The following is a 22,982-nucleotide window of genomic DNA, read 5'->3' on the forward strand; positions in this document are numbered from 1 at the left end:
ATTATAAGTCATTAACGTAGATGGAGGACCAAATTACTCTCCAAAGGCCTGCTGGAACAAACAAGTTTTAGCCTGCTTCCAAAAGCCCATCAAGGAGGGAGCCAGCCTAGCTTCCCTGGGAAGAGAGTTCCAGAGCACTGGAGCAGCCACCAAGAAGGCCCTCTCCCATGTTCCCACCAAGCACGCCTGTGAAGATGGTGGGACTGAAAGAAGGGCTTCTCCAGAAGATCTTAAAGCACGGGCAGGCTCATAAGGGAGAATACGGTCTTTCAAATAACCTGGACCTGAGCCATATAGGGCTTTATAGGTCATAACCAGCATTTTGAATTGGGCCCGGAAACAGACTGGAAGCTAGTGGAGCTGTTTTAACAGGCGAGTTGTCTGCTCCCTGTAACCAGCCCCGGTCAACAATCTGGCTGCAGCTCTTTGAACCAGCTGGAGTTTCCAAACACTCTCTAAAGGCAGTCCCATGTAGAGCATGTTACAGTAATCCAAGGTAATGCATACACATACATCCTCTTTCTGTTCATTTCCTAAGAATGTCCCTAAGCCCCATCATGTCGCTCAGAAGGAAATGAAGATGGCTGCAGCTGGAGGCCCTCACTTCGCTCTCAAGCAGTCCTAGTTTTTTTAAGTGGGAGTACTTTGGTGGGTGCCAGGAGACGTGTCCAGGGCACATTGGTGCCCCATGTCCACCATGTTGCCTCTAATCAATGAACCAACTAGTCATACAGGCAGTTGATACCCCAAAAGGAAATACATTACTCAGAGTTTTGTAACTGACGTTAACAGCCATCTTGTAGAGGAAGAGGGTGAGTCTCAGCAGGCACTGAATGACTCCTCTGTGTCTTGGGAGCCATGTCCTGGGCAAGATGATTGAAGGTCTCCTTAAGCATCTGGAAGTTAGGCCTGAATCATGTTGCCCTATTCCTCAGGATTATTTATAGTCAGAATTTGTTTGTTCTTGCTGAAGTCCATTTTTTGTGGTATGGGGTTGTCTCTGCTATGAAGCGCCCTGTTGCTCTTTCAGTGCTACCAGCCAGGTGATCCAAAGCCATGCTTGCTGACACCCTTAACCATCATCCCAATAGTTTTACAAGGGGTGACATCTGCCCATTTAGAAAGCCATGCTGCTTCTTATTTCAAAGTTGGTGTATTGTACCTCACAGACTGTCTTCCAAAGAAAGCTAAGTTTTATTTAAAACGTTCTACTGAGCTCTCTCAGGCAAGGCTCTCCCCTTTGCCTCAGGCCAGAAGCAGCGGGTGTTGCCCTCAACCGCTTCCTGGTTCCTCTCAGGAAACACAACCCACTCAGGCCGAATCCAGTACTTATTTTATATTGTTACACTTTTCCAGAACTCGCCATCCTACTATACTACTCTGCTGAAAAAAAAGTCAGTATCACTGCAATAATGGCCTGTAACTCCATATAGAGATCATGAGCAGGCAGGAAGTTGATGGTAGTTTGTTCCTGGAAGTAGCCTGGGACTTTCCTAGAGATAAGGGATTTGGTGGGGAGGCCTCCCTATAGAAATGATGAGTACAAACCATGGGCAGAGAGTGGGGAACATCCTTTTCTCTGCACCTGTTGACAGCTGCTTGGAAAGAGCCAAGTAAGAGATGGGGACAGTCATGGATGCAACAAATAGTGCCTGAGTGTGATCTGATTGCTGCCTCTTAGGAGTTCTTGCACTTCCAATGCTGCACTGCTTTCTGGTGCCTCTGCTATATTCAGGTAATGATTGATTTGCCTGTTGTTGGGGAATGGGAATTTACTGACTGGATTTGAGCAATATGCTAACCCACACTCAGTGGTTGAGTGTGGGTAGTTGTTGAACCATAGGTTGTTTGTTGAATCATGGATTAGTATGTTGTCTGAACCCAGGACGTTGTTTGCAGGCTGGCAAACTGTGTGGTTAACCAATACAATTTACGTATTTTGGGAGAGGGGGAGATTTGTAGCAATAGCATTGAATCTCTTCCCCACCCCTTTAGCTCTGTGGGTGCTTGCATCCCTAGAGGGATCGATGGAGGGAAGGTTTCTGCTGGGTATCTGGAGTTTTGAGGTGAAGTACCTGTAAAGATCCTGAGGAAAATAAGCCTTAGCAACACACTCTTTTGGTTTCTGCTATTGGGCAGGATGTTTGCTTTTTGTGCAAAGTGTTAGTTTTCTGTGAGTTTCATCAGAGTTCTAACACCAAAATTTCCTCCTTGCAGGCTGTATAAGCTCGCTTGATAAAGTCAAAGTGATGTAGTCCCATGCTATATTATATGAGGTAGGTGTTTCTTGTTTGGGATTTATATATTGCTGGGGTGTTGTGCTTTGCTGCAGAATTCGTTGGAATCCTGTGATCCACTGTGACTATGAGTGGGAAGGCTTTGGCTTTCCACTGAGTTAAATGACAATGTTATAGCTTCACCAGCTTTTTGGGGGGGGCAGTTTTGCAAGGGCTGGTACTAAGGTCTGAAGGATTCTAAGGTCCTGACTAAGAGCATCATCACATAGGGGAAAATCGAGATTGCTTACCATCGCTTCTTCGTCTGCACGTTTGTTCCTCATTACTTCCTCTTTTGAAAGAGGAAGTAAATAACGTGCACGTGGCCCATTCAGTGGGCTGTTTTGATCGCGCTGCTTCTCCTGCACACAGCAGGAGAAAATAGCAACTTCTGTCTTTGAAAATTAGTCGGATTTACTGGGGTGGTTTTTTGTCGTGCAGAGAAGGCTAGAAGGGGTGGGAGGTGCATGGGAGGCAGAAGATGTTGTGAGAGGGGCCCATGAAAATCCGTGTGTGGCCAGTAATGGGCGTGCAATAAAACACTCGTCTGATGGATGTCGAACTCCTGCTCCTCCCTTGATATCATCCATTTTTGGCCCCTACACTTGCAGAGATGTGCTGGCATCAGGGTAGTTAGCATAATGCTGTTGTAGATACTTGATGCCACCGTATCTTTGAGGTTTGTCAGTGCAAGGAGACTTAGTTGGTATTCTATATTATTATTTGTAATACGCCCCTTCCAACTCTGCTATTCTATGATTCTATGAAATCAGGATAGCATTATAAGAGATGTTGGATGTAAAATATTATTTTGAAAACATGTTTCTCTCTGGATTATATTATCTACAATGGAAAGATGAAAGATGTTGTTCATATCATTTTCTGGAGTGGGTAAAGCGTTTAGATCACTAGTTGCATTCTACTGGCCTCATTATTTCCTCTGCATTTCTGAACTAATAGAGGGCAGCCCAGAAGGATTCCTCCACCTGAGTTATGAAAGTAGTCTTAAATGTTTCCTGGGGTATTCACAAAGGCAGAGCCTTAAGAAGGTGAGAGGACAGTTCTACAGAAGTGGCAGAACTGCTTTGGAAATGTCTTACAAGATCGTTTTCTCCCTCTGAACTCCGTACCATTTTACATTGGGCTGTTTTTCTGAGTACTAGCTGTACCCAGCGTAACATACGCCATTGTAGCATATCTTAAAGTTTATTAATTAAATATCATCGCGGGGGCGCAGGCTGCGTGGAGGCTGCCAATACAGCGCTGTCTGGCAGACCTGGGGGGCAGGGAGGTCGGGCGGAGGAGACCAGGTGTCCCCCTCTCCCCGGGGTTCCTGTCAGCCTTGGGCTGCCCACCCAGCTCGCATGAGATTAGGCCGGGGCCTGGGCTCACAGCAGGCGAGCACCCGGCCACCAAGGGGACCGGCTGTGCCTCGTTCATGCTCCGGACCATGGCGCTGCCCCCTTCGTGGGGGGTGGGAGAGCGAAGAGGCAGAAAGGGGGGTAGGATTACCTTGGAAAGCCCGGAGGAGTCGGGCGAGGGGCTTAGCAACCTGTATCAGCTGACGTTACACGCTGTTACTGTTGCTTAGCAACCTGTATCAGCTGAAGCCTGTATGGAAACGTACCTAAGCGTTTTATATATATATATAGATAGCCATACTGTGTTTTTGCTTTTTTATTTTGTGAGCCTAATGGCAGGGCCTCCCTCTCTCTCTCTCTTTCTCTTTTAATGTGAGCTGCTTTGTGAGATAATAATTGTCTGAAAAAGCAATATAAAAATACAAACAAAGAAAATCATGATTAATGATGATGATGCCATTCATACAATGCAAATATTTATTAATGTAAACAATAGATTGACATAGGGTTTTTTTTCAGCAGCAAAAGTTTCGACTTAAAATTATGGCTTCTTTTAATGTTTCATTTGTATCTTTTGTATCTTATAGTACAGAAGCAACTATTATCTCAGGAACAAAGATGGCGGCACAGGTCTTTGAGGAAATCCGGAAGGATGTAGAATCTTGGCTTGCCCTTGGAAACCAGAGGCCTCATCTCACTGTTGTCTTGGTAGGAGACAACCCAGCCAGTCACACATACGTAAAGAATAAAGTAAAAGCAGCAGCAGCTGTAGGTATGCCTTTTTGAAAACCCTAAATAGCTTTTGTATAGTGCCAGCTTTTTAGATGCAATGCATTTTTTTAATGTACGCAGTATTTTATTTTATGCTGTTTTTTTAAAAAAATCTGCTAAATGAAAGATGGTATTTATCCTAATTCTTAACGTTTTAAACAAATAACTGATGTGTGTGAATTTATTTTACAATTCTATATCTCTTGAACAATGTTAAATAGAAATGTGGAACTACAAAAATGCTGCTGAAACGTGGAACTACACAACTTGAGTTTTGTCTCACTTGAATAAGACAGAACTAAATTATTTTTGCTGAAGACATTGTGTTGTTGTTTTTTAGGCATTTCTAGTGACATAATACTGAGGTCCAAGGATATTTCTCAAGAAGAGCTTTTAGACCTGACTGCCAAACTAAACAAGGATTTGAGAGTCAGTGGTATATTAGTCCAGTTACCTCTGCCAGGTAACGGCATGCTGTTTTATATATTGTAACATTACAAAGTTGGGTTGTTGTGAGTGCAGTTAGCTTAGTATGCACACTGCTGAAAAAGAAGAGCTGTATAAATAACCAAATTCTTCAAGACTTCGTTGGCCCTATTGGTATTTATTTCTCCAATGATATTCTTTCTCAGTTTTTAAAAATCTCGTATCATAAAGCTTAGTTTTTGAATCTCAACATGGCTAGCTCAGATTAGTTTGCAAGTGCTTTTATTTGCAAACTGTCTGGCAATTTGGCAAACACATCTCTCCAGGCTGCTTCCTTTAGGTCAGCTGCAGTGGTGACAGAGGAGCTTTCAGTAAAGTTTATGCAGTGTTCAGTTAAATGCAACCAGATTTTTTGCAATTTGTTTTATATCCCAGTTCCTTACATCCTGGCATTGGATCCATAACTTGATTTTGACCTATCTTGCAAGACATTTTGTAGATAACATTGTCTGGGTCCACTTTTGTATGAATGAACAAAATTTATAATACAAATTTGGGCCTGTTTCTACTTCTAGTACTGGCCTTAAAAAAAAAAAAAAGCTGAAAGACTGTATTCTTGGGATTTATTTCACTGTTTCTGGGGGTAATCATGACCATTAGGGCTGTGCACGGACCGCCCCCCCCCCCCGATCTGCTTCGTGGCCCGATCTGGAACTTCCGGATCGGGCCCAATCCGCTTCAGGCCGATCTTTCCAGGTAGGCCAACTGCCCCCTTACCTGCAGTCCGTCGCGACGGACTGTGACTCAATTGAAGTTGCAGTCCGTCGTGGGCTTCAATTGAGGCCCCGGCTTGAAGCCGGAAGAGGCCTCAGCCTTCACTTCCGGCTTCAACCGGGGCCTCAATTGAAGCCTGCGATGGATACAGGTAAGCCTCCCTCCTCCCTGCCCACTTACCTGGCTCCATCGCCGTTACCGCAGGGACTGCGGCGGCAGTGCCAGATGAGTCCCCCTCCCCCGCTCTTACCTGCGTCCGGAGATCCGGATTGAGGCAATCCTCTTTGCCTCGATCCGCAGCCCCCCCCCCCCGACTCGCTTCATCTCCGCCTTTTCCATTGGCAAATCAGGCCGCCTCACTATTGCTTCTCCGACCCGAAGAGAAGCAGATCACAGCCCTAATGACCGTGCATATTCCAATGTCCCTTTTTATTAACGTGCTTGTAGATTTGAATAAGAGAAAAGTATTGTCCACATGGTGGCAGTATAACATGGCCGGACCTAGGATTGTCTGCCTGCAGAGCAGATAGTTAACAAGATTAATTCCTCATCTGACAACATAATGGGCAAGTTTTAAACTCCTACAGTGGATGTGGCTTAAGGATTTTACCTGTGGCCTATGGATCTCTGTGATAAGTACATAGAAGTGGCTGTAAAGAGAAGGTTTGAAGCTTGAGTAGCATTGCTATGAGCATTGTTCATCAACTTGATGGTTACAAAAGCAAGTTACAAATAGGTTGTGGAACCCATGTTCTTGGGCCTGACTATTCTCAAGGCAATAAGATATGCCTTGAAGGAAGTTACTATGTATGCTGTGCTATTGCCAGACTTATCCTTAGATCTGTCAACTCCAGAGCCGGGATTTCCAATATCATAGCCAGAATGTAGGGGTCCATTACTATGTTACAAGTGATGGATACTCCAGAGCTCTTTGATGAGGCCTTAGATGTGGTGTTTTGAAACCAAAGATATGAAGGCAGCCCTTTGAACTGCCAAATAAGATGAAAAAAGAACAAGCCTTAGGAGCCCTTTCAGAGATGCTTTCCATGCTAGGAAGAGGTCATGAATCAGCTCGGCGTGATGATCCCCATTTCGACCAAACTGGAGGTTGCACTTCAACCCCCAGTATGGTCACGATTTTGATGGATGCCCGGCCACACTGGTTCTGAGACGCATATGCTGAATCAGGATACCTAGGAGCAGAAGTGAAGCCCAGAAGAGTATCAACTGGCTGGAGTTAGGGGCCATCACGTTGGTTCTAACTTTGCATGAATGGATCTTGTTCTCTTCCAGACAGACAATGGAGGCATACATAAGCAAGAACCCCCCCCCCTTATGGAGGTGAACATAAGGGAGCATGATCTCTCTACAGTGACATTTTAAGTTGATCGGAGAGCTAAGTGATTACTTCTGATAGATCTGTTTGCGACATCCTTGAATATGTGGAGTTTCATGTTGGAGTTCACAGAAGCAGAGAGGAGTGAATGTCCTTGGCAAAGACTGGCTGAACAGCCTACTGGAGAACTTCCCACTCTTCAGGAGGGGTTTCTTAAGACGACTGGAGCTCAGAGGGTTGAAACTTTCTTAATCACTCTGCATTGACTCCAGAGGGCTGTGATTTGATAACATCCACCTAGGAGAATAAAAAATACTGTCCTTCCTCTCCTTAGAACAGGAATTCACAATAAGAAAACCCACTTTTCTGTCTCATCATTTCTGTCTCATTAACCCTGAGTATGGAAACCTAACACACCAGTTGCGTGTATCTTAGCCTCCATAAATGTTTAACGTTGTCTTTAAAAATTGACAAAGTAAGCTGAGCAAGATAAGTAAAGATTATCATACTGGTAGTATTGTTGAAACAACTAAATAGCAAAAAGTATATAAAATGTTTTTCAGATCACGTTGATGAAAGGGCTGTGTGCAACACTGTCGCACCTGAAAAGGATGTGGATGGATTCCATATTTTCAATATCGGACGACTGTGTCTTGACCAGCCGTCTGTTATACCTGCCACTGCTGCTGCTGTTTGGGAAATAATAAAGAGAACAGGTAACCAAATCATGTAAGAAGTTGATGTAGGATTAATACCTTGTGGAAAATATTTCAGAGAAATTAGATGTCATCTTTTATATTATAGGGTTCTAGAATGCTAAAATTCCAAACAACTTAGCTTAGTATCATACCTGAAATGGAATATGTTTTAAAATTTGGAATTACAGTGCATTTTGTTGCACTGAAGGTGTTTGTCCATCTAGGCTCATTTGATAGTATTGCACCTGGAAAAGCAAAGCAATCAGTTGTTAAACAGTAGCGATTATTCTAAAACAAAGGTGCTTCTACCCTAATGTCCTTTAACACTGCTGTAGCATCATTGTTCCAAATGACACTTAATATATTGTTATATCTGCCATGTTATCCACATGGCAAAGAGAGGGAGATGCCATCCTCTGAAATTCTGAAATTGGGGGAAGTAACCATTTCCTGTTCATTTGTTTTTAAATTTAAGAATGTTAGTTTTAGCTAGTGCACCAGCATATTTTTGGAAGGAGGTTTAACATATAGGAAGAAAATAAGGGGGGGGGGGGGATCTCCCAGGTTTTGTCCTGAGTGCTTCACGATACCAGACTTGGGATAGTGCAATGATGTGGACCTTTGCCTTATGGAGAAAAAGTCTGTGTATGTGCAAGCTGGGAGTGAGGAGCCAGGAAATTCATTCTGCTGTAGAAGGAGGGTAACATTTCAAGCTCCTTCCTTGGCGGTGTTGGGCTGCTTGACTCCAGGACCATGAAACCTAGGCACTTGAAACTTGGCATGTGTACTAAGGGGATGCTATGGGTGGGATTTTGATTTTTTTAAAATATATTAATTAATTTTAATGTGTCTCTGTATTTGAAGCCTGCAGTACAAGACTGTGGAATGCCCTCCCCTTGGAGGCCCCACTGGCGCCAACACTGATTTCATTAAAAACATGGCTTTTTAATAAAGCCTTTGATGGTTAAATTCACTAAGATAGCACATTGTTTTAACTGTTTTAACTGCTTTTACTGCTTTTTAACTATATATTGTTTTAACTTGGTTCATGGTTTAATTTGTTTTTAACTGTGCATATTTATTGTTTTATACTGTATGCTTTTATCTGTACGCTGCCCTGAGATCTTAATGATATAGAGCGGGATGCAAATGTTTTCAATAAATAAATAAACTTGAGTCACTAGATGGCAGGCTTCCCTAGACAGTGCATAGCTTTACAGCTGATGGTAGTTTGAAGCCAGGGAGAGTCCAAGTCCAAGGGATAGAGTTACACACCTTTCCTCTCTCCCCCCAGAGGACTGGAGTGGACAGACCCCTACCTCAGTGGGCTGCAGGGGTGCACCATACCAGAGATGATGCCTAAGGGTGTCAGCTTTTGTGGCTTCATGCAGATGGGGTGGACACAACTGCATGATGTTGCTTGAAGGCTTCGCTGAAGGCTACTCCAACCCATGCAACGTTAGGTCTGTTCACTAGTTTAGTTATAAAATGACACTGGACAAGGAAGCTTCTGGCACATCACACACCCTTTTAAACAAAGTGTTCCAAAAAGATGGGACAATAGCACTAAGACAATGAGGAGAATGTAGTGCTCTACTGTCCTTTCCCAGAAATAAAAATACATCTGATTTTCTGAGTTCCAAAACAAAGTGGAACAGCATGGTGAAAATGCAGGGTAACAATGGTATGTTAACAGTGAGTGTCATCACGCAAGGGAAAATCATGATTGCTTACCGTTGCTTCTCCGCCTGCCCGTTTGTCCCTCGTCTCACTGCTTCTCTTGCACACAGCAGAAGGAAGCGGCAACTTCCATCTTTGAAAATAAGTTGGACTTACTGGGGTGTGTTTTTGTGGCACAAAGAAGGCTGGAAGGGGTGGGAGGTGCACAGGAGGCAGACAGTGTTGTGAGAGGGACCTGCGAAAATCCATGTGTGCCCAGTAACAAGCGTGCAATAAAAAGCTCATCTGATGGAGCTCAGTGTTACGTAGATTGCCGTAAAATGTGAAAGAATGAAGAGTGGCAATTCTAGAAGAAGTTGCTACAATAAAGAACTGGAGCTGCATAGATAAGCTCTGATTTAAAGTCTAACTTTGATATAAGATGTGTTTTTTCAGGACGTCATTTTCTTTGTGAGCTTTTAAAAGCTCATGCCATAACATAAGAAGAGCCATGCTGGATCAGACCAAGGGTCCATCTATTCCAGCATTCTGTTCACACCAGCTGCTTGTGGGAAGCCACAAGTAGGACATGCATACGGTAGAACCCTCTTGTTTGTGTTCCACAACATATAGCCATCAGAACTAGTAGCTGCCAGTAGCCTTATCCTCCATGAATTTCTCCAGTCCCCTTTTAAAGCCATCCAAATTGGTGGCCTTCACTACACCTTGTGGTAGTGAATTCCATAGTTTAACTATGTGCTGCATGAAGAAGTACTTCCTTGTATCTGTCCTGAATCTCCCACCAATCAGCTTCATGGGATGTGCCCGGGTTCTTATATTATGGGAGAAGGAGAAAAAATTCTCCCTATCTTCTTTTGCTCCATGAATTTCTCCAGTCCCCTTTTAAAGCCATCCAAATTGGTGGCCTTCACTACACCTTGTGGTAGTGAATTCCATAGTTTAACTATGTGCTGCATGAAGAAGTACTTCCTTGTATCTGTCCTGAATCTCCCACCAATCAGCTTCATGGGATGTGCCCGGGTTCTTATATTATGGGAGAAGGAGAAAAAATTCTCCCTATCTTCTTTTGCTCCATGAATTTCTCCAGTCCCCTTTTAAAGCCATCCAAATTGGTGGCCTTCACTACACCTTGTGGTAGTGAATTCCATAGTTTAACTATGTGCTGCATGAAGAAGTACTTCCTTGTATCTGTCCTGAATCTCCCACCAATCAGCTTCATGGGATGTGCCCGGGTTCTTATATTATGGGAGAAGGAGAAAAAATTCTCCCTATCTTCTTTTGCCATAACATGCATAATTTTGTACACCTCAGTCAAGTCTTCACGTGCTTTCCATTTTTCTAAGCTAAACAGTCCCAGCTGTTGTAATGATTCTTTATAGGGGAATTGGTCCAGCCCCTTGATCATTTTACTTCTCATTTCTGCACTTTTTCCATCTCTACAATATCCTTTTTTAGATGTGGTGGTCAGAGCAGTAAGATATTGGCAGTTTTATTTTTGATTCCTTTTCTAATTGCCTAACATGAAATTTACCTTTCCACAGTAGCCACACATTGAGTTGTCATTTCCATTGAATAGGCCCCCACACCCCCCAAAATATCTTATTTGGTCAGTCACTGCTTTCTCAGATCCCATCACCATATAAGTGAAGGTGGGTTAAGTGAAGGTGGGGTTTTTCTTGCCCAACATGTCCACTTGCTTACTTACGTTGAAGTATCTTTGCTGTACTGTAGTAGTGTTAGTCAATTCATAGAGAGGAATTCAAGAGCCTAACCATGACGTGTCATAGTTTCCAGATATTTCCGTAAGGGAAATTATGTATAATAACTTGATCAAACTTTTTCAAAACTGAAAAATCAAAAGCCTTTCGTTTTGCATGCATGATGAACAATATAGGATATTATTTTGGTTATTTTTACTCATTCTATAAGGAATACAAACGTTTGGAAGGAATGTTGTTGTAGCTGGAAGATCGAAGAACGTTGGAATGCCTATTTCAATGCTTTTGCATACTGATGGAAGACATGAAAGGCCTGGAGGTACATTGAAGAACGCTCTGATTTATTGTGATGAAACTCTCAACACAGAGAGAAGGGAAGGGACCAAAGCAAGACAAAGTAGTTCATTTACCACTTGCATTGAAACATGGAGTAGGTCCCATCATGATACTCAAGTAGTTGGATAGCAATCTGAATCCCTGATATTTTCCTGCTATCTACTTTGCAAAAGACTGGTTTACTCTGATATCTCTTAGGGCAGATGTTTTGGCTTACAGTTCACAACAGACCCAGCCAGCATAACCAAAGATGAGTAATCAAGTTGTAGGCCAGTATATTTGGAGGGCCACAAGTTGCCAACTCCTGTCCTAGGCAGGATCTACACTACTGCTTATAACGGTTTATAATGGTTATGACAACTGTTCAGGCCCAGGACACATTACTGATACCGTTTTCATAATGTTTTAAAGTGTTATATCCTGCTTGGTGTAGATCAGGCCCTAGACATGTAGCCCATCTTGCTGTTTTGTACTCTTTTCATGTCTGTATTTTATGACAAATGTCAGCTGTTTTTACAGAATTAAGTGGGCATTAGGTATGCTGTTATTCAGACACGATCCAGATATTTCTTCCGTTTTCCTAACTTAATAACCAGTTTATGTTTCCTTATATTTCTTCAGTTTTCCAAACTTAATAACTGATTTATATTTCTTTTATACATTACAAAGTGGAGGTGAGGCCAGAATGATACGAAAGGAGCCTATTTTTTCATATTCTTATCTGAATATGTTTTGCTCATTAATTTTATTTTGCTGCTTGTCTCTAATGCTTACACTAAGATTATGTTACTTGCAATTCAGTTAACATATCTGTCCTGTGTCTTGTAGCTCTTTGCTAAATGCCATATATTCAGCATTTTGTCATTTTCTATTAACCAGTCAGGGCCAAACTCATTCTAACATTAATGATCTCATAGACCAGGAATAGCAACCTGGTTCTCTTCAGATATTTTGGACTACAGCTCCCATGATAGGAGCTGTGGTCCAAAACATCTGAAAGACTCCAGTGCAGGATCTACACTACTGCTTTAAAATGGTTTATAACAGTAGTGACAACTGTTGAGGTCCAGGACGCACTCCATAAACAGTTTTCAAAGTGTCATATCCTGCTTGGTGTAGATCTGGTACAGGTTGTCTATCCCTGCCATAGACCTTTGGTCTGCAGCAGTGGGTTGTGACCACCACTGAGTCCCATGTTGCAGGCTGGGGGTCCAGGTGGGGCTTATTAGATCTGAGAAAGCTGGGAGGCTGCTGTTCTAGACAGTTATATATTTTGAATTATAAATGTGAAAGGGCAGACACATATGCTTACTGAACTTCCGCAAGTATCTAAGAGAGAGAAAAACCTTTGCTTCAGCCAAAACTCAATCATTTCTCAATAGTTTCCTAGATTTCAGTGGGATGACTAGGGCTGGATCTACACTACTGCTTTAAAGCACTTTATAACAGTTTTGACAACTCTATATGGAGTGTGTCCTGGGCCCCAACATCTGTCAAAACTGTTACAAAGCACTTTAAAGCAGTAGAGTAGATCCTGCCTAGAGCAACTGATGGATTGATAACAATAGTGTTTTCAAATTTCAGTTTTTGGTTTTAAAGTGGATACACGGCATCTTTACATATTTAGACTACATTTAGACGATGGGCATGTCTACACCAGCCCTATATCCCGGGATCATCATGGAATCGTTCTGTGCAACCAAATGCCACACAGGGGATCCCGGGAGCAGGCAGGGATGAACCCTCCATTTTCCTGGGATAACCCTTAAGTGTAGAAAGGGCCTATGTTTGTGTGGAAAAGAAATCAGAAAGTTTTTAAATTTCAGTGGACCTTGCACAGCAGAATTTCCAAACTGTTGAAAATAAAATGGCTGCTGAAAATAAAAATGTATAGGCCTGGTGCTTCGGGAGGGGGGGGATGCAAATTAAAGAAAGTACTGTAAAGTTTACAGTGGGTCAGCACTAGGAAGATAATTTATTTACTGCTGCATTGCAGTTTTTGAATGAGTATTAATTATGACTAATGTATTTGTGACAGGTGATGCTACAGTGACAATTACTCACAGATATACACCAAAAGATCAGCTGAAGATCCATACACAGCTTGCTGATATTGTAATAGTTGCTGCAGGTATGTAGCACTGTCAGTGTTTTAAAATACAGTAACATTCAAACATGGTAGATTTGAAATTCACTTCATTGTTGTGAAAGCAAAATACTGCACTAGGGCAAAGAGAAAATTGCATTAAGTACAGACTGTAAGGGAGGTGCTGATATGCAAACTTGGTCAATATTTTTTTAACTTGCCTAAAATGATTGTGGGCTGGGAGTTTCTCCAAGGCTGCAGTCTCCATTTACCTTCCCCTCAGATTTCCTTTCTTCTTCTTTTGGTTTTTTAGTCCCTGTGATTATTTCTCTTTAAGTTGCAACTTGTGAGAATAACTGTTTCCCCAAAAATTGACATGTTCTGGGACTCCTTTCTTTTTCTTATGTCTACATCTATTATAAGTGCTCCTATTATAATGTTCCAGAACATTTGAGAACTACAAGTTCAACCGCAGCTTTTAAAGCTCAGCTAAAAACTTTTCTTTTTCCTAAAGCTTTTAAAACTTGATGTTGTGCAGACTTCTACTGTTACTTTCTACTGTTAGTTTTTCCCTACCCTGTGCCTGCTTACCCTTCCCTGTACCTGTTTGCATTCTCTTCCCCTCCTTATTGTTTTACTATGATTTTATTAGATTGTAAGCCTATGCGGCAGGGTCTTGCTATTTACTGTTTTACTCTGTACAGCACCATGTACATTGATGGTGCTATATAAATAAATAAATAATAATAATAATAATAATAATAATAATAATAATAATAATAAGTGAACCTTGTCATCATCTCCATCAATTTCTTTGAGAAAAGAAATGGTATTGGCTTAACCACAGAGTTTTAAGTCCCACGAAATATTATGTATTTTACTTCAGTTGGGTTTTTCATTTGTGCATGTTAGGGGCACTTTGATTTTATTACATGTTTGAGGATTTCTCTCAAAGGAGATGGAAAGTTTGGACCTTGTGTGCTCCCCCTCACCATTTTAGTAAGATAGGCTAATTTGAGGAAGGAGTTGTGTATTATTCCTACACTAGAGGAAGCCAAATAACAGCCAGGTTTACAGTTGCATTGTTGAACTAAACTTTCGGGTGTGTTTTTTTCTTTTGTAAAATTCTACATTTTATCATGCAGCTAATTGCATCATTTCTGCAGAGATTTAGTTTTTGATTACTTGTGCGGGGGGAAAAGAGCCTCTTAAAAATAACCCACAGTAGTTCATAGTAGCCCAGACAATCCAAGCTGTCTGTGAAAAAGGTCACCCTCAAACCTGCTAGTTGCCTTAATTACCCCTGCGTATTTGCAGAATTTTTGGTATGCAAATATAATTATAGGGCTGTTAAAACTGCAAATACCAGTGTTTACTAAGTATTATGTCCCTTCTCTGACACTGTCCTGTTGCTGCCCTCTCCTTCAGAGGCATCTGATTCTTCTGCGTAACACACCCTAAAGGTGGTGGTATCCTTCTCCTCCTTTGAAATTCTGGCAGTTCCAATGCCTGACCACCTTCCTTCATCCCACGCCTTACTACTTTTTGACATTTGTTCTGTCATTTGTGGCTCCTTTTCTATCTCCACATTATTGTTTCTGTATCTCCCACTGCTTCGCTCTTAACTTTCACTGCAGATCTGATGCCTAGCTTCCCTTCCTCTTATCTGTCACCCACCCGCCCACATTAATTCCTGGTGATTTCAGCCTTCTTGTTGCTGTGCCTCTGACCCAGCTATGTCGCCGCTCTCGCTCTTTCAGTCTTCAGCTTCCCCTCACATTGCTTATGGGCACTTCCTTGACCTTGTCTTGCCAAAGAACTGCTTTGTCTTTAGCCAGTTTGCTGTGGAATTGCCTGTTTGATCATCGCCATATCACTTTCGACTGCACACAGTCCACCTCCGCGGGTTCTGCTTTCTGTTCTGGGACCGCCCGTCCATGATCCAGCGGTTTTTTCCAAAGCATTGTCCCTCCTGCTGTTTCTGCCTGCTCAGTTGACTCCGTAGTTTTCATCTTCGAGGCATTTGCCTATGTGTCCCCACGATGGCTGTGAATCAGTGTTGCATCAGCCACCAATTCGTAGTCACCACGGGGCTTTCCTGCAAAGCTGTGTATTTTGCCCTGTCTCCATTTCTCTCCCCTGCTTCTGTTGTCTCCTCCAAGTTGAAAGATAGGTTATAAGCCCCTTAGGACTTACAGATGAATACAGCCCCTTAGGACTTACAGATGGCATTCAATGAATAATAATCTGTTCTGTCAACATAGTGGAATACGAACAAGCCTGCAATCCATTCATGAGCACCCAGTGTGTGTTTCATTTTCTCCACTTTTGGTGAGGGGAACCAAATTCCCATGCACTAGTTTATCGTGTTTTATATTGCTTCTGATGGTGAAAGAAGAATGCCCAGAGCCAATGTGATGTGTGGGCCTTGTAGAACTTGCAGGGGGTCATTTTACAAATAGTTTAGTCTCCTGTACAAAGGTTATTTTTGTACTAGGAGATCTTGGTGGACCAAAGGAGGGAAAGTGGAGAGACTCTGCCCTCAGTGATGAATGTCTACTGATGTTCTAAGCCAGCCTTCCTCAACCTGGGGCGCTCTAGATGTGTTGGACTACAACTCCCAGGCTGGGGCATTCTGGGAGATACAGTCCAACACATCTGGAGTGCCCCAGGTTGAGGAAGGCTGCTCTAAGCCTTACAGATTCAGACCACGGAACACCTCTGTCTGATCTTGTACGTGAATTAAGGAATTAAAACAATAGAGAGAGTTATCTGCATTACTATCTGGTTGTGCTTTTTATATTGTATTTTGTATTTGTGTTTTAAATTTGTTGGTTGTTTTTATGCTCTTCATGGTTTTTAATTTTTGTGAACTGCCCAGAGAGCTTCGGCTGTTGGGCGGTATAAAAATGTAATAAATAAATTAATTAAGAGGGTCCAAGTTGGTGAGGACAAACTAGGCTCTGTTTTCTGTGGAGTAAAGCAGAATTCTGAGCCCTGTATATACAAAGTATGCCAGTTAAAAAGAAATTGTATGATGCATCTTATTTGCATAGAGTATTTCATTTTGCATTTCTCCCTTTTTCATGGTTATTCCAATTCTCATGGGGGAGAGATCAGGGAAGGCCTGGCCTTCTGAATACCAGAAACGCTATTCAGCACTTCCCATATGGGCAAACCGTTTTTGGGGTCGAAGGCCTCATTTGATGTTGGGTAACGTGGCAGGGTCTGTATGCCAAAAGGGGGTTGATCCTCTAACCTGTAAAAAGAAGAGAAAAAGCCATAAGTGCCATTGCCCATTGCGTTTCTGTTATGTAAGAAAACTGTAATATTTAACTCACCTTAATGTGATGCCTTTGGTGAGCTTCATTATATCTGGCAGAATGGATAGTGTTGCCACTCTCAACCCTTTCTTTTCCTTTGCTGCTACCCTTTTGTTTTTCTTCAAACAATAATTCCCCCATCACCACCACCAATTAGACTGGCATTGAACAGCAGCTTCCTTCCCCGGGCCCCATCTCAAATGATACAGAATGACACAGATTTTCCCCTTCCCTTTGGTGTTCCTTCAAACATTCCACCCTCCACTTCCTTAGCTGACAGCAACTCACTTTTCAAGATTTAAACATTTGCCCCTGGGACACGCACTAGCGGCAACTGAGTGGATCTTTTAGGAAGTCCATCTGAGAGCAAGACCTGGACATGGAGATGGTGAGCTGAAAGTGGTGGACTTCACATCAGTCCCTTTGGCATGGTCCTGATCCAGGATGGAATACGGTGTTCCAACCCAAAAACAGCTGATAAAACACACTGCCCCTGTTCAGATGACACTTCGGGGAACATGGTTATGGTAACTACACCTATTGCTGCTGCCACAGGACCATGGAACCACAGTCCTTTGTGTGGTTTGCCTAACCACATCCTAATGACCTCTCTGCTGATCTCGGACTGATGTGTTCTACATCCCAGTGTCCCTTGTGGCATGCATGGCCCTGGGCAGCCATTTCCTGTCTGAGGCTGATGGCCATGTTGAGGCTGTGGCACTTGCAGGTTATATAGCAACCAAGGTTAGGGGAAATGCCTTACACATAACGCACTATGCCTTCATAGTTAGCCCAAAAATGGTTAACCAGCATGGCTTAGTGTGTCATCTGAAAAGGGTCAGTATTTAAGGATGCTTTTCTGTAATTGTTCAGTTTGTGTAAGAGATCCTTCTAAATTATGATGAATGCACAGCATGCCTTGGTAACTCCATAGATTCCCTTCCACCCCACCCCACCCCACCGGTCTTAACCAGCATAACTTCTGCCTTGTCCAGTTTCAGTTTCATCCAGCTTCACTTATCATGCCTAATCTCTATGTTTGCTTAGTGACAGTGGTCTTATCTGCTGCGAGGGATTGATAGGGTGGCATTCCATGTGCAGATAATGGGTGCGCTGGTTTGAGTGTGCAGCATTTTTCTGCAGTTCTAGATTGCTAAACTGGGAAGGTTTATAGAAGCAATTCCTGCAGTACTGGAGTGTGTGCTGCAAGGTTGCTTTCTTTTTGCAGCAGTGTAAATTTGATGCCACAAATATTTATTTATTTATGCTGTTGATTTCCAAAGCAGGATACAATTAAGAAAAGATCATAAAACAACAATAAAAGAGTCAGTGTGGTGTTGTGCTTAGTGTGTTGAAACGGGACACAGGAGATCCAGGTTCTACTCCCCACTCTGCCATGAAGCTCACTGGGTGACTTTGGGCTAACCTACTTCACAGGGTTGTTGTGAGGATAAAAGAGGAAAGAGGAGGACTATGTTAGTCGCCTTGGGTCCCTTGCAAGAGGAAAAAAGGGTTGGATGTAATAGTAATAATAATAACCATAATGCAGAAATGGGACAAAGTACAGTTGTGTTATGGGCTATATGTCTTATATTATCCAACTAGGATAGCAGGGTAGCAGCAACAACAAAATACTTAAATTGCAGAGAACCTGGCATAGAAAGAAGACTGGATTGAAGCAAGACAGTCACCAGAGGAACCAAGGCTCTAGCCTCATGAGAGCACGTTTATTATTGCAGTCCAGGATTCAAAGAGCTGCTTGGCTCAGACAGGGGGGTTATGTTTGCCAAGTGGGACACATGATTATTTTTGTTTGAGTAGCTGATTCCCCTGCCGCATCACAAACTCCTTCTGGAATTTCAATTTCAACAGAAGGCTGCTATTTAAGAAAAGCAGGCGTAAGGCCCCCTTGAGTTCACAGGAGCAGTTTCATGGTTCTTTGAATCCTGGCTTCTGCTCTCAACGTAGAGGGGATTTTACAGAGAAACGAGAAAAACAAAGATTTTCAAATACTTAAAAGGTTGTCACACAGAGGAGGGCCAGGATCTCTTCTCGATCCTCCCAGAGTGCAGGACACGGAATAACGGGCTCAAGTTAAAGGAAGCCAGATTCCAGCTGGACATCAGGAAAAACTTCCTGACTATTAGAGCAGTACGACAATGGAATCCGTTACCTAGGGAGGTTGTGGGCTCTCCCACACTAGAGGCAGGTGGACAACCCTCTGTCAGGGATGCTTTAGGGTGGATTCCTGCATTGAGCAGGGGGTTGGACTCGATGGCCTTATAGGCCCCTTCCAACTGTGCAATTCTATGATTCTATGAAAGATAGGTTCTTTCCCTGAGAAGCTTCCAATCTACGTTTTGACAGTAGTGAAGGGAGGTGAAAACAGGAGGCAAAAATCACCAGAGTTGAATCCGAGCCAGTGTGGATGCACGTACTCAGGCGCTTTGGCACCAGGAACTGGAGCCACCACCACCCTAGTTGTGGCTGTGGAAATGTCCACTCGGGGTTGGCGCCACTTTCCAGTGTCTGTACATGCTGTCAGACATGGATGGTGAAAAGTCATGGGTTGACTTGAAAGGTGGCAGGTTGCCTTAACAGGCTGGCTGTGGGGTAAACTGGGAAGGTGAAGATCAGGAGATGGAAGGAAGAAGCAACGGAGAGGAAAGGACCTCCTGATGGATAAGGGGCTGTGCTAGAGAAGCAGGAAAGGAAGAGGGGAGAAGATGGCCAGCGGAGGGACTCTTGGCATGAGGTACCCAGGGAACCAAGAGGGACTTATTAGGAGTGGCTCCCCTTTTTCAAATATTCCTTGGGGAGCCAATCCAGGCTTCAGTCCCTACCCTGAAGTCAAAGGTAGGATGCTCCCCCTTGTCAGAGTATTGGACTGATACTCTTCAGGAGAGTTATGGGCCACAGCTAGACCTACGGTTTATCCTGGGATCATCCAGGGTTCACCCCTGCTTGAGCACTGGATCCCCTGGGTGTCACCTAGATGAACAGGTTTTATCCCTGGATGATCCAGGGATAAACCTTAGGTCTAGCTATGGCCATCAACTTCTCAAAGAAAGATATTGTGCCTTGCATTTCCCATGCCTCCGGGTTGATTATTTCAGGATATAATCTTGTTCCAGCCATGCACAGTGCAACAAGAAACACAGAATCAATGATAAATGTATATATCAAGCTTTTAAAAAAAGTATTCCTAGTTTTACAGTTGGTAGAGCACATTTTGTCTCTGGATTTCTGAAGCCTAATTGGATTTTTGGTTACAGGTATCCCAAAGCTGATTACTTCTGATATGATCAAAACAGGGGCAACAGTGATTGATGTTGGTATCAACCACATCCATGATCCTCTTACAGGGAAGGTCAAATTAGTGGGGGATGTGGACTTTGAAGGTAAGCCAAATGCCTTGCTCATAGAGCTGCTAAATCAACCTCTTCCAATTGCTTTTGAGTCAGAGGGAATTTGTTGATTATTTATCCCTTGTCTTAAAAGACTTGCACCGTCTTCTCTGAAAATTTCACAGGTTGTTGATTTCCCAACTCCAAAAGTGGTACTGAGCAGGAGGCAGCCCACGTTGTATTCCGATTTGTAGAGCGTCAGCATTAACCCCCCCTTTTTTTTTACTGGCATAGTTTGTCACATTATTGTATTTTCCCCCTGGGCTATTGGGTCAATTTCATCAGTAACAGTTCCAAACATTTTCTGAGACATCCAGAAACTTTGACAGAAATGGGCTTGTGTGTGTGGAAGAGTCCAGCGGCATCGAACACAAGTCCACATTCAGGTGCTAAGCCATAACAATGGTTATGGCAGCTGCCCATATCTGCCCTTGTGCTGTTACGAAGAGCTTTGCTTATGTACATAACAATGTTGGAACTGATTAGGGTGCTTGTTTGAGGATGGCCGGAAGATGCTGCACATTCATGTATGATGATTAAGAGATGATAATGGCTAAAATGTTCTTTTCATTTAACATTTTATTACTTTGCACAGTAGGGAATTTTATACTTTATTACTTTACTCAGACAGTAAAAAGAGGATGTTGGAAACAGACTGAAGACTTACATAAATATTATGTTATACTCCATCCCTTACTAAAATATATATACACTATCTATCCCAGGGATCCTGGTGCCACCTGCTGAAGGCCACAGTGTCAGCCTTTTTATTGCCCTGGCCTCTCCCCACCACAACAAGTTCTTTTCACTTTGGCTTATTCAGAAGTTGTGTTTTCAAGATAAGCATACCTCAATATCTACATTTCTTATAGAATAAACTAGGGGTGTGCTCCACTCCATTTTGGATCCCCAAATCCGAAGCGGAGTGGGCCGATCTGGACATCCTAAACCAGGTTCCAGAGTGAAACGGATGTCCGGATTGACCCGAAGCGGTTTGGAACGGTCCGAATCGATTCGGATCGTTCCGAAGCTTCAGAGCCAGGGGAGGGGGAATTACCTGGCTCCGCCGTGGCCTATTTCCGGCCTTAGGCGTTGGTGGCAGTCGAAGCTGCCACACGGACCGCTGTGGCGGAGCCAGGTAAGTGGGGGAGGGGGGCTTACCTGGCTCTGCCATCCGCCACCACTGCGGTCCATGTGGCGGCGGCGGAGCCAAGTGGGGGGGATGGGGCTTACCTGGCTCTACCGTCCACCACCACTGCAGTCCGTGTGGCAGCGAATGGTGGAGCCAGGTAAGGGGGGGAGGGGGGCTTATTTGGGCACCATTTTGTCCCACTTACCTGTCTCTGCCGTCCGCTGCAGAGGCAGGTAAGTGGGGAAGAGGCAGCGAAATGGCGTCTGAATGTCAATCTGGACCTCCGGATCTTGCTCCGGATCCGGTTCCAGAGTGGGTCAGGGGGGTCCGGATCGCGACCTGAAGCGGTTCAGGCAGGGCATGCACAGCCCTAGAATAAACATTACTTTACTTTTAGGACTGGAGTGAGCAACTTGAGGCTGCGAGAATATAATTTGGCATAGGCTCTGTAATTAATTTGCAGCAGTTTGTCCCCATGACTGGTTCATACATGGCTTTGGCACTGAAATTGAACATGTACACATGTGCAAGAGCGAGTCCTGAGTTTATGCATATCTGTCTCTTCCCATCCCACTACTTATACCTAGTAAAGAAAACAGGGGCTATGTCCAGTGATATGGATGGAAGCCTGCTTGCACAACCACTTGTCTTCATAACAGACTACACACAGTGGGGGAAAGTATGTAAACCCAAGGCTTCCATATCTTCCGCGTGGAAGGCCTATGTGCCTGAGACATGTATGAGCTTGTTTTTCATCTGACATATTGGCCACTGGATCAGACTAGTACTTAATTGATTGTGTAACATTATTCTTTGCCTTATGTATAAAAACATTAACCCAATAAAAATCAGCCAGCTCTAAAATCCTGGGATCAGAAACCGATTGAGTTTCTTCATTACTTTTATTGGGTTTTACATTTTCTACCAATAATCTGAAAAGCATTTGTAAGTATTGTTGTTCACCCTGTGTTTGTGGGTTGGGTTTGATTGATTACCAGCATTTTTTAAAACTAGGTTTTACACGCGCTTTCTCTCACTTACTTTTTTTTTTTTTTAAATGTCAGAGGTAAAGAAGAAAGCTGGCTTTATCACCCCTGTGCCAGGAGGGGTAGGACCAATGACCGTTGCCATGCTCTTGAAGAACACATTCACTGCTGCTACGAAGTTTATTCACTAAAATTTACAAATTCGAGCCATTCTATTTATGGATACATAAACATTTATTTTTATTACAAATATATTTATTTCTACATTTTCTTTACTTATGTCAGAATATTGACAATAGTTTTGTTTGCAAACTGTTACAAAAATGTATTACTTACGCTGTAGAGTGTCCAGCTACTGATTTCATGCATGGATTGATGACATTTCTATGCATAATCCTTGTCTAAATACTTGGTCCAAATTTGAGTTATGCTGTTTTTTGCAAAACATCCCGTATCAATGGGAGTTTATTTATCTATTTATTTATTTATTACATTTATATACCGCCCCAAACCGAACCTCTCTGGGTGGTTTACAAAAGTTAAAAACAGTAAATGTTAAAAATACACAAAATTTAAAATGTAAGAACAACAGTATAAAAACAACAGTATCCATTTATAAAACAACAGTTCTGGGGGTCCATTAAAAAGCAAACTTAGTGTTGTTAAATGGTG

At 42.9% G+C, this 22,982-nt stretch overlaps 1 protein-coding gene across 1 annotated transcript; it reads left to right on the forward strand.

The window, feature by feature from the left end:
- The first annotated feature begins 147 nt into the window (after nt 1–147).
- On the forward strand, nt 148–22,579 carry MTHFD2L (methylenetetrahydrofolate dehydrogenase (NADP+ dependent) 2 like). Its single transcript, XM_063131916.1, has 8 exons — nt 148–157; nt 4,230–4,409; nt 4,749–4,871; nt 7,508–7,660; nt 11,252–11,359; nt 13,415–13,507; nt 20,061–20,186; nt 22,389–22,579. The coding sequence occupies exons 2-8, from the start codon at nt 4,256–4,258 to the stop codon at nt 22,499–22,501; spliced, it is 870 nt and encodes a 289-aa protein (XP_062987986.1). The 5' UTR covers nt 148–157; nt 4,230–4,255; the 3' UTR covers nt 22,502–22,579.
- The last annotated feature ends 403 nt before the right edge of the window (nt 22,580–22,982 follow it).

The sequence above is a fragment of the Elgaria multicarinata genome, chromosome 1 (assembly GCF_023053635.1).
Source record: "Elgaria multicarinata webbii isolate HBS135686 ecotype San Diego chromosome 1, rElgMul1.1.pri, whole genome shotgun sequence".
Taxonomy (NCBI): domain Eukaryota; kingdom Metazoa; phylum Chordata; class Lepidosauria; order Squamata; family Anguidae; genus Elgaria; species Elgaria multicarinata.

Excerpts from the sequence above, each read along its gene's own strand:
- MTHFD2L (XM_063131916.1), top strand. The coding sequence starts at position 4,256 with ATGGCGGCACAGGTCTTTGAGGAAATCCGGAAGGATGTAGAATCTTGG. Across the intron at positions 11,360-13,414 it reads AAGACATGAAAGGCCTGGAG|GTGATGCTACAGTGACAATT; the intron begins GTACATTGAAGA and ends TATTTGTGACAG. Across the intron at positions 13,508-20,060 it reads TATTGTAATAGTTGCTGCAG|GTATCCCAAAGCTGATTACT; the intron begins GTATGTAGCACT and ends TTTTGGTTACAG.